Source organism: Panicum virgatum, chromosome 5N (assembly GCF_016808335.1).
Source record: "Panicum virgatum strain AP13 chromosome 5N, P.virgatum_v5, whole genome shotgun sequence".
In the NCBI taxonomy this organism is placed as follows: domain Eukaryota; kingdom Viridiplantae; phylum Streptophyta; class Magnoliopsida; order Poales; family Poaceae; genus Panicum; species Panicum virgatum.
Window position 1 is genome coordinate 69,169,760 of NC_053149.1, and position 9,541 is coordinate 69,179,300.

The 9,541-nt window shown below is 47.8% G+C and overlaps 2 protein-coding genes across 3 annotated transcripts; both read left to right on the plus strand.

The window, feature by feature from the left end:
- On the plus strand, positions 1 to 6,670 carry LOC120672539 (protein DEK-like). 2 transcript variants are annotated; one of them, XM_039953008.1, is made up of 11 exons: positions 1 to 440; positions 674 to 707; positions 2,185 to 2,264; positions 2,347 to 2,406; positions 2,713 to 2,823; positions 2,903 to 2,980; positions 4,088 to 4,183; positions 5,102 to 5,564; positions 5,748 to 5,845; positions 5,924 to 5,954; positions 6,078 to 6,670. In XM_039953008.1, the coding sequence occupies exons 1-11, from the start codon at positions 141 to 143 to the stop codon at positions 6,254 to 6,256; spliced, it is 1,530 nt and encodes a 509-aa protein (XP_039808942.1). In that variant the 5' UTR covers positions 1 to 140; the 3' UTR covers positions 6,257 to 6,670. The 2 variants fall into 2 exon arrangements, with proteins under 2 accessions (XP_039808942.1, XP_039808943.1); XM_039953009.1 differs by having other exon boundaries at positions 9 to 440; positions 4,088 to 4,159.
- Positions 6,671 to 7,533: 863 nt separating this feature from the next.
- Positions 7,534 to 9,339, plus strand: LOC120671987 (omega-hydroxypalmitate O-feruloyl transferase-like). Its single transcript, XM_039952269.1, has 3 exons — positions 7,534 to 7,688; positions 7,757 to 8,191; positions 8,307 to 9,339. Exons 1-3 carry the CDS (start codon positions 7,686 to 7,688, stop codon positions 9,177 to 9,179), a joined length of 1,311 nt encoding a protein of 436 aa, XP_039808203.1. The 5' UTR covers positions 7,534 to 7,685; the 3' UTR covers positions 9,180 to 9,339.
- The last annotated feature ends 202 nt before the right edge of the window (positions 9,340 to 9,541 follow it).

The window sequence follows — 9,541 nt, forward strand, 5'->3', positions numbered from 1 at the left end:
CATTTATCAGCCCGGCCGTGCGCCGAAGCGCACCACCCCAGTTCCCTTCCTCCCGTTCGCCCCGCTCCGCCTCCCAAAAATTTCCCCCCTCTCTCTCCACGCGAACGGGCCTAAAACCCTAGCCCCGATCCTTCCCGCCCATGGCCTCCGACGACGCCAAGTTCGCCTCCCCTCCCGCCGCCGCGGATCCGCCGGCCGCCGACGCCGAGGACGCCGCCCCGGCGGACGCCAAGGAGGAGACCACCCCGCAGCAGCCGGAGAAGAAGCGGGGCCGGAGGAAGAAGGGGGAGGCGCAGGCGGAGGCGGCCAAGAAGACGCCGACGCCCAGGAAGTCCGGCCCCGCGGCCGAGCGCCCGTCCAGGGAGAGGAAGACGGTCGAGAGGTACTCGGAGCTCGCCCCGCGCGTCACGCCCGTCAAGAAGTCCCCCGCTATTCTCCAGGTGAGGAAGCCCTCGCTTTTACGCCCGGGCGTGTTCGTCGCGCCCCTGATCTGCTGTTTTTTCGTGGTTTTCCTCTTGGCTACTGCCTACTGTGCTACTAGCTTGCTAAAAATAGCTACTTTGAGGATGTTTGTTTGGACATACCCTTTACGTGCTTGGGGTCTGTGCTTCGGATTTGGGGAATTTGCTGATTTGCGCTCCTATGCTGATGTTTTCGTACTTCTCTGCTGTAGGGCTCTGGAACCAAGCTGAAAGACATACCCAATGGTAAGTGCTCGCTCCTCAAACATGGCCTCCCTGTTTTCCTTTCACTAGTGTGGTCTCCCTGTTTTCCTTTCACTAGTGTGGTCTCCCTGTTTGCTTATGTCATTTCATTATGTGGCGACATGCTGTTTTTCCCCAAAAAATCCATGTCGTTTAAGATCTGCCGAGCCGTAGAATGCGATACTTGTCTTGTCTGGTTTGGAGTCAAAATTGTTTGCCCCCCCCAGGCCCCCACCCCCCACACCACCACCACCGCCACCAAAAAAAATGGGGGTGAATTTCCTAAGCTGAATTGAAATAATCTTCTCCAGTATATGTTTGCCAGCTTGCAGCTAGATACTCCCTCCGTCCCAAAAAGAATGCAACTCTCTGCTTTCCAAGGAACAATTTCAAATTTGACCAAATTTATATAAAAATTGTTAACTTGAAATTTGATGTGGCTTTCTTAAGCTACAGGTGTGTTTAATATGACTGTCTCTTGCTTGCAAATTGCAATCAAGATTAACTTTTAGTTGGGTGGTGTGACCGCGTGAGGAACTTATACTAATGTGTGGTGTGGATCGCAATACGAAGGAACCAGTAACCTGAGTTACATTGCACAAGATTTATTTCATTGAATGCAGAATTTGTTGCCATCCCCACGCCATGGTAATAAATCCTCTCTAAGCTTAACCAACGGAAAATAAATGATAGGCTGGTATGTTACTCTGTTTACTTAAGGGACCATGAGGATGAGGTGGTATATTCCTTGTCACTACAAGTTATAGGCCTGTTTGTTTCTGTGTCTGGCAGCAGTGCTTCCTGCAGAAGTGCGATGCAGATAATTGGGGATTATTGTGTCTTGCATTTTTGTCGGTTTGTGTTCAAAGTTTGATAATTTCCGACAGTGCATTGTGGAAACATGCACCACTCTGTGGGATTTTGGCTTTTCTGTTGCTGATGCTGCCAACTGCGGAGACAAATGGGGCATATATGTTCATCCTTGCCTAAATGTGTTTACAATTCAGTCATTTTACTGATTCATTTATTAGACCACATTTAACCCTTAACTAACTGATTAGTGTGTAGTGCCTATTTATGCTTTGGAATTTAAGTTGTTCTTCTATATCTGGATCTTGGGTAGGTTGTTCTATGCCTAAGTAATGTGATGACCTCTTTTCTTATATTGTTTGGAAGTTTTTTTTTTAAAAAATTACAGTGGAAAAGAAGAAAAGGAAAAACATTGAATAAATGGAAATGTTTTGTTTTGTTTTGTTTTGTTTTGTGATGTGCATAACCTTTTAGTGGTGCTTTATTGTCTGAGACATTCTCTTTGGGTTTAGCTAAGTCCTAGTAGAAAGTTTCCAATTAATACTCTTCATGTGACATGCATAACCTTTTAGCTGTTGCTTTATTATCTGAGAGATTCTCTTTGTGTTTAGCAAACTCCTAGTTGAAGGTTTCCAATTAATAATCTTCACCTTTGTTCATGCAATACCAGTTTCCTTCAAACTATCAAAGAGAAAGGCAGATGATATCCTCCAAAGCCTTCATGTTCTAATGTATGGGAAGAAATCAAATGTAAGGCTTCCACAAAATCTTGTATCTCAGTGTGGTTTCTTTTTATTTCATTTACTTTGTTAACTGTGTTGATTCTCTTCAGGTCCACTTTTTGAAGAGAAACATATCTCAATTTTCTGGTTTTGTTTGGACGGATAATCAAGTAAGTTTTTCTTTTATCCCATTATATTATGTAAAACATGAAGTTTTACCCACATTATGTTTTGAGCTCCATTACCCATGGTTAACCTTTGTGTGAACACCCACTGCGTTAGCTGTAATATTGTACTAGCTTATAACTATGACCGTAGAAATTTTAGCTCCTGCAAGTTGTCCTTATCTCATGTATATTGTTTACGGATACAATTGTGGCATTTTATTAGTGCTATACTGTTGTAACCTGACCTGCATGGATTGTTCAGAATTTCATGTGCTGCCGGTCATGTTTTCCCTGTTTTAATGTTGTCAGGAAAAACACAGGACAAAAATAAAGGAAAAGCTTGACAAATTTAACAAGGAGAAGTTGCTCGACTTTTGTGAAATACTGGATATTTCTGTTGCAAAAGCAACTACAAAGAAGGTTAGTGAGCTAACCCCTGTTTATTGTTAGCATGAGCAGTGGAACCTTTAGTAATGGCTTGTGCTTTGCTGAAATTCAGGAAGAAGTTTCTGCCAAAGTCTTGGAGTTTTTGGAGTCCCCTTTTATTACTAGGGATGTTGTTCTCACTGATAACAAGGTATGACCTCTGACTGAATTGCTATCCCTTCAATGCTTTCCATATGACACCTCTGATTAGCATATTTATATCTGCTTGGGACCACAAAAAATAATGCCAATGGCTGGATGTGGACTTAGATGGGTTGGAAGGGCAGCTTTATATGTTTACAGTATTAAACCCCTTATTAGCGCTGGACTTGCTTTTCTTGGAGTGCGGAAACCCTTGGCACCATGAGCTGAGGTGTGTTGCCGGCTTTAACTCTCGAACTCTCTCCTCTCTTCTACCTGCTACAGTTGAGAGAGTCGAAAGGGGAGCAAATTGTGCTCCCGTTGGTGAGGTTGCTGTCCCCCTCCGCCTCCGGCGGCCTTTGGGCCCTCGGACGTGTGTGGGAACGGTGTCTCTATGCTCGGCGGTGTAGATTAGATCCTAGTTCTAGGTTTCGATTTTTGGCGGCGGTGTCGAGGTGGCGGTGGCAACGTTGTCTAGGGATAAGGTCCTCTTGTGCTCTTCCCTGTCTTGACGGTGCTTCGCTTCGGCGCCGTCGACGAGCGTGTGGAGGGGGGTTTCCCCAAGTGGATCCCTTGTTCAGGAGTCTGTGGACGGTGGCTCGTCGGCAGGTGAGTTTGTTGGTGTTTTGCTCGGTGGATCTAGGGCAAGCTGTGGGTTTTGTGGATGCTCGGTGGCTGGATCTGGCTTGGCTTCCCCTCGGCGACGGCGGCCGTCGATGGCGAGTGCGGATCTGGGAGCTGGAGGAGTTGGGGTGTGGCCCCGGTCGATGGGCAACCGCCAATGGCTTCTTTTCTAATGCAACTTTGATCGACGCTCGTGTGCTATGGAGCTTCTCCAGTTCACGGTGTGGCAGGTCTTCTTCTCTGGCGGTGACGATCGCCAGCGAGAAGGTCCATCCCTGGTGGCTCGTGAAGGACTTGGGGGCTTTATTGTTTTTTCTCTTTTGTTCAGGGTCCTTTGCGAAGTTTGGCTAGAACAGTTGCCTCTGTATCCTCTTCGTACGGTTCTGTATTCGTACTTGTACCTGCTGGTTTTCCTTATCTAAGAAATACAGAAGGGTTTCATCAAAAAAAAAAGAAAGAGCTGAGGTGTCTATTCTTTTGTCCACCATTTCAGAAAGGGAAGAAACGTGGGAGGAGACCTAAGGGAAGTGGTGAGGCAACTTCTGAAGGTGCTTCTGAAGAGAAGGTAATCCTATCTGATGCTAAGGAGGTAAAATTCTGAAGTTCTTTTAGTGCCCTGCCAAAACCAAAACAACCACCCTTAACCTTCAAATAAATAAATACTCCCTCCGTCCCACTAAGAGTGTTCGTTTAGCATTAAAAAATTGTCCCATAAAGAGTGTTCATTTAGATTGTAATGAGGTTCACCTAATTAAAGTGATGTCAAGTACCAAGAAACTATTATATAGAGAAAGCCATGGAGCCAATCAAATACTTTTAAGTAGATGTTTTTTTTTTGTTTCCAATGCATTTGCATTTATTAAGGATCTAGGAAACAAATAAACAGCACTGTTTTGAATCCCAACTGCTATAGTTAATTAGGGGTGACAAGGTCATTTCTCACTACTAGTAATGTGTCTGAAATTTTCTAAACGAACACTTTTTTTTGGGATGGAGGGAGTAAATAGATAATGAAACAAACATCTTTAGCACTTTCATTTCCTTTGGTTCTAAATAATTGCACAATCTGTCTCCTAGTTCCTTTTTATTTAGTATATTATTTATTTGTAATCACCATTGTAAACTATCTGGAAACTTGTTGCTTCGTAGCAGAACAACCTTGTTGATTGTTCTGTGAAAATGAGCTAAGGGAATGTGGACATACATTTGAATATACTCATCTAAATATGTAATACTTGGTATATTGCCTTTATGATTATCAGTGTTTTTCTCCTACTGTGAGCACTCCCACTCTGTACTCCTTTTTTTGGGACTGTTGCTCTACACTTGAGTTCATATATTCTTTGTGCTCTCCTTCACTACCCATAGGAATTTCTAACTATCTGAACAAGGAAATAAGTGAACATAGATGGACAATATCTAATCTATCCAGTTAAAATTTTTAGTGTCTTGTCCCCTTTACTGATAGTAATGGTATCCTGATGCTCCTTTTTGTCATACTAAGCAGAAAAGGAAAAGGGGCAAGAAACAAGCAGCTGAAGCTGGGAAAGAGAATGATGATGAGGAAGATGCTGGTTCTAAAGATACATCAACAGGAGAGGAAGGTGATGAGGAATCTGAAGCAAATGATCATGCTGTGAGTGATGATGAACCTGATGAGCCTCCAGCAAAGAAAAGGTCAACAGATGTAAATCAAGTTAAGAAGGAAACTGGGTCTAATGCAAAGGAAAAGGACACACCACGAAAAAGGGTTTCTACAAAACCTGTGAAAGGTGCTTCAAAGCCTTCTCAAGACATTAAAGATGAGCCTGATATAGAGGTCAAAAAGGCTGGCAAGAGAGCAAAGAGTTCTAAGGAAACTGATGCTCCACAAGATTCAAATAAGGTGAACAAGGTACCCAAATCAAAAAAGGTTGATGGAAAAGAGAGCCAAAACAATAAGGTGGCTAAGACATCCAGTAAAAATAAAGGTATAAGATCAGTAATACCTATCACAGGCAGTGTCTTGAGTCGACCCTTTTCTGGCCATACAAGTGCCTTTCTGATTTTTTTTTTGCTACTATGTGTATGCCCAGTATGATTATGTTTTTTTGAGATGCCATATATTCTACTTGACTAGCCATAATAAGCTATTGTCCTTCTCTGCTCTCCAGGTAAAGGCAAGGGTGGTGCTGAGGCTAAGCCTGTCCCAACTATTGAACAGCTGCATGCTGTTGTTACCAGAATTTTGAAGGAAGTTGACTTCAACACGGTAAGCAAATGATTATGTTTTGAATCTGGTCCATTGTTTTCCTTACTTTGTATCCTGACTGGTTATACTTTTGTGTAGGCAACTTTGGCTGATATTCTCAGACAATTAGGTACTATTTAATGTTCCTTATTAAGTTCATTAGAGTAGATGTATGATTGAATTGTTGATCTAGCTACTAGAAATTAGATTTCTGATTGAATATACTGACATTACTTTGATCTTTCCAACCCAGGGACCCATTTTGAGGTGGACCTCATGGACAGAAAAGCTGAAGTGAAGTGCATCATTGAGGATGTAATAAATAATATGTCTGATGATGATGGTGGTGAGGAAGACTCAGAAGATGAAGCTGAAGACAATGGTAAGGAAGAGAAGGTAAAGAGTGATCCTGATGGAGGTGAGGAGAAGTGATGCCATGGATTGGATTTGCATGCATTGGTCAGATCTGTATTATGCCAGCACTTTGGATTGATCTTGGAAGGACTATCTTGTTGGTTCTGTACAATTGGGGCACCGCCACAACAAATTGGTGACCTGGGTAGTACAAGATTGTTAACCATTTCACACAGCCATATACACCTAGTTGTGCTTAACTAGGTAGTGACCTGTAGCCTAGTTGCTGGTCATGTACAATAGCTGTGGGTTTAGTAGCTTTGTTGCTTAGGTAGCTAGCCTGACTGTAATATGCACAATAATTCTTGGCTTGTTTGGTCCATTTATCAATGTATAACTCTATCTTTCTGAGTCGTTCCTGTTTTGTACATTTCTTAATTCCCTCACTATGTCGAGGTTTTAGTCATAAGCTTCCCTGATGTGAGTGTTTTTTGTTGAATTGTTATCACTGACCAAGTGTGTTAGGTTTCACCTCTCTTCAGTTCACCTGATATGTGCTGTTTCTGTTTGTGCAATGTTGAAGGTTTATCTGTAAGAGCTGTTGATGGACAGGTCTTTCTGAGAATGAAATGTTTCTCGTGAAATGTACTGATGCTGCAGTGTATCCCGCAGCTACACATCTTCTCATCTCCATATCCTGGGCTAACACGGTTTCTTTCGTACGGCTAGTTCTCTAGAGTTGGATGGTACCATCTTTGATATACTACGTAGTACCTTGCTCGTTGGTTTGCACCTGTTACTTTTTTTTTCACTTTGTTTGCTTGGTTTGTCAGCCAATTAGTTAGCAGTATTTTTCTCTCGTATCGAATCAACACAAGTCACTAGTCAATCAACAACATTTTTTTCTCATAACGAATCAGCACTAACTAGCCAAACCACTACCAAATGAACGAATAGAGTGATCGATTGATCTCGGTAGTCTGGACCGATTCATCTCGTCTGGACCGAGAGGGTTTCTCTCGGGCTAACGATTTTCCAAACCCTAAACTCTTTGAAATCTAGAATACCGTGTTAGTTGGTCTACCGTTTGGCTAATTCATTCAGTTATCTGAAACTTCTGTTGTGTCTACCTGTCATTTTTTTTGAAATAAAGTCTACCTGTCATTTTTAACATGGCTACCTTCACGTTTCTGCACAATGATAGTAGGAACGACACGGCCGTGTTGGTCGGTGTCGTGAGACCGTTTAGCCATCACAACACCATCTGGAATACGGTATGATGCTGCATTGGATGTAGGCCGTTCCGGTTCTCACCTGCCTGGAGAACCATGTGCATGCTGGTCGCGTTCTTGGCTCACTCCATCCAAATGTCCCAACCACCCACTCGTGCACACGCACAAGAAACCCCTCGTTATATGCCTGCTCCCTCGATCATCTGCCCTCCTGGGTCTTGCAAATCCCAATCCATCGGTGCTCCGCTCCGCTGCTCATCTGCCTCTTACTGACAATGGTAATGTTCATCCGGTTTGCTCATCGATTTCTCGCCATTTATTAAGGGGCCTGCCTGGATGCACGCAGGGTGTGTTTGAGCTTCGCGTCAAGCAGCAAGGGGAGCCGGCGCTGGTGCCGCCGGCGGCGGAGACGCCGAAGGGCTCCTACTACCTCTCCAACCTGGATCAGAACATCGCCGTCATCGTGCAGACCGTGTACTGCTTCAGCGGGGCTGACGACGGCGACGGCGACAGCAGCAGCGCCGGCGTCGTGCTGAGGGAGTCCTTGGCGAAGGTGCTCGTCCACTACTATCCGCTCGCCGGCCGGCTGACGATCAGCGGCGAGGGGAAGCTGGCCGTCGACTGCACGGGCGAAGGCGCCGTCTTCGTGGAGGCCGAGGCGGACTGCGCCATGGCGGACATCGGCGACGTCACCGAGCCCGACCCGTCGGTGCTCGGCAAGCTCGTGTACAGCGTCCCCGGCGCCAAGAACATACTCGAGATGCCGCTGCTTGCGGCCCAGGTACGACGAACGCGGCCACGTTTCATTTTTATCTGGATCGATTTCAGTTCAACATGTCATCGAGTTTGATTCCTAGTTTGTGCTAATGGAGTAATAATGGTGATCGATCGGGCAGGTGACCAAGTTCAAGTGTGGCGGCTTCGTGCTCGGGCTGGCCATCAACCACTGCATGTTCGACGGCGTCGGCGCCATGGAGTTCGTCAACTCGTGGGGCGAGACGGCACGCGGCCTCCCGCTCTCGCTCCCGCCGGCCCTCGACCGCGCCATCCTCCGCGCGCGCGACCCGCCGCAGCTCGAGTTCCCACACCACGAGTTCGCGCAGATCACCGACGACGACAGCGACGAGGTCGCCCCGCCGCCGCACGACGGCGATCCGCTCCTGCACCGGTCGTTCCGGTTCACGCCGGCGTCCATCGCGCGGCTGAAGGCGCTGGCGCTGCTGGAGGGCCGCCCGTGCACCACGTTCGAGGCGCTGGCCGGGTTCGTGTGGAGCGCGCGCACGCGGGCGCTGGGGATGGGGCCCTCGCGGCGGAGCAAGCTCCTGTTCGCCGTGGACGGGCGGCCGAGGTTCGCTCCGCCGCTGCCCGCGGGGTACTTCGGCAACGCCATCGTGCTCACCAGCGCGGCGTGCGCGGCGGGGGAGCTGGCGGCGTCGCCGCCGCGCGCCGTGCGGCTGGTGCGCGGCGCCGTGGAGGCGGTGACGGACGCGTACATGCGGTCCGCGGTGGACTACTTCGAGGCGACGCGCGCGCGGCCGTCGCTCGCGTCGACGCTGCTGATCACGGCGTGGTCGCGGCTGCCGTTCCGCGCGGCCGACTTCGGGTGGGGCCCGCCCGAGGCGTACGGCCCCGCGGCGCTCCCCGAGAAGGAGGTGGCGCTGTTCCTGTCGTGCGGGGAGGAGCGGGGCGGCGTCCGCGTGCTGCTGGGGCTGCCGGCCGCCGCCATGGCCGAGTTCCAGCGGCTCGTGGAGGAGGTGACCGCGGCATGAATTGCAAGATAGACAGATCCCAGAATCCGCACGGGATGGTTGAAGGCGTACGTGTTGTTTGTGCTGGTGGCGCGTTATGTTACAGTGATCCAGTGAACACTCATCATTGTTTCACGGATACAGTGCTTGCTGTTTAAATTAACGCACAACAATCCTGCCATGTGCCATCGATGCTGCTCGCCTGATCCGTCGCCAGAGGAAGACGAAACGGGTCCTGGTAGACTGCAGTTTTCCGCAACGTCGATCTCCCCGTGACGGTGGCCTCAGGGCGCCATCGACGGCAGCCGCGACGCCCTAACCTCCACCACCAGCTATCCTGGGAAGGAGGCGGTGCGAGACGTGTTCCCGAGCGCCAGGCCGCC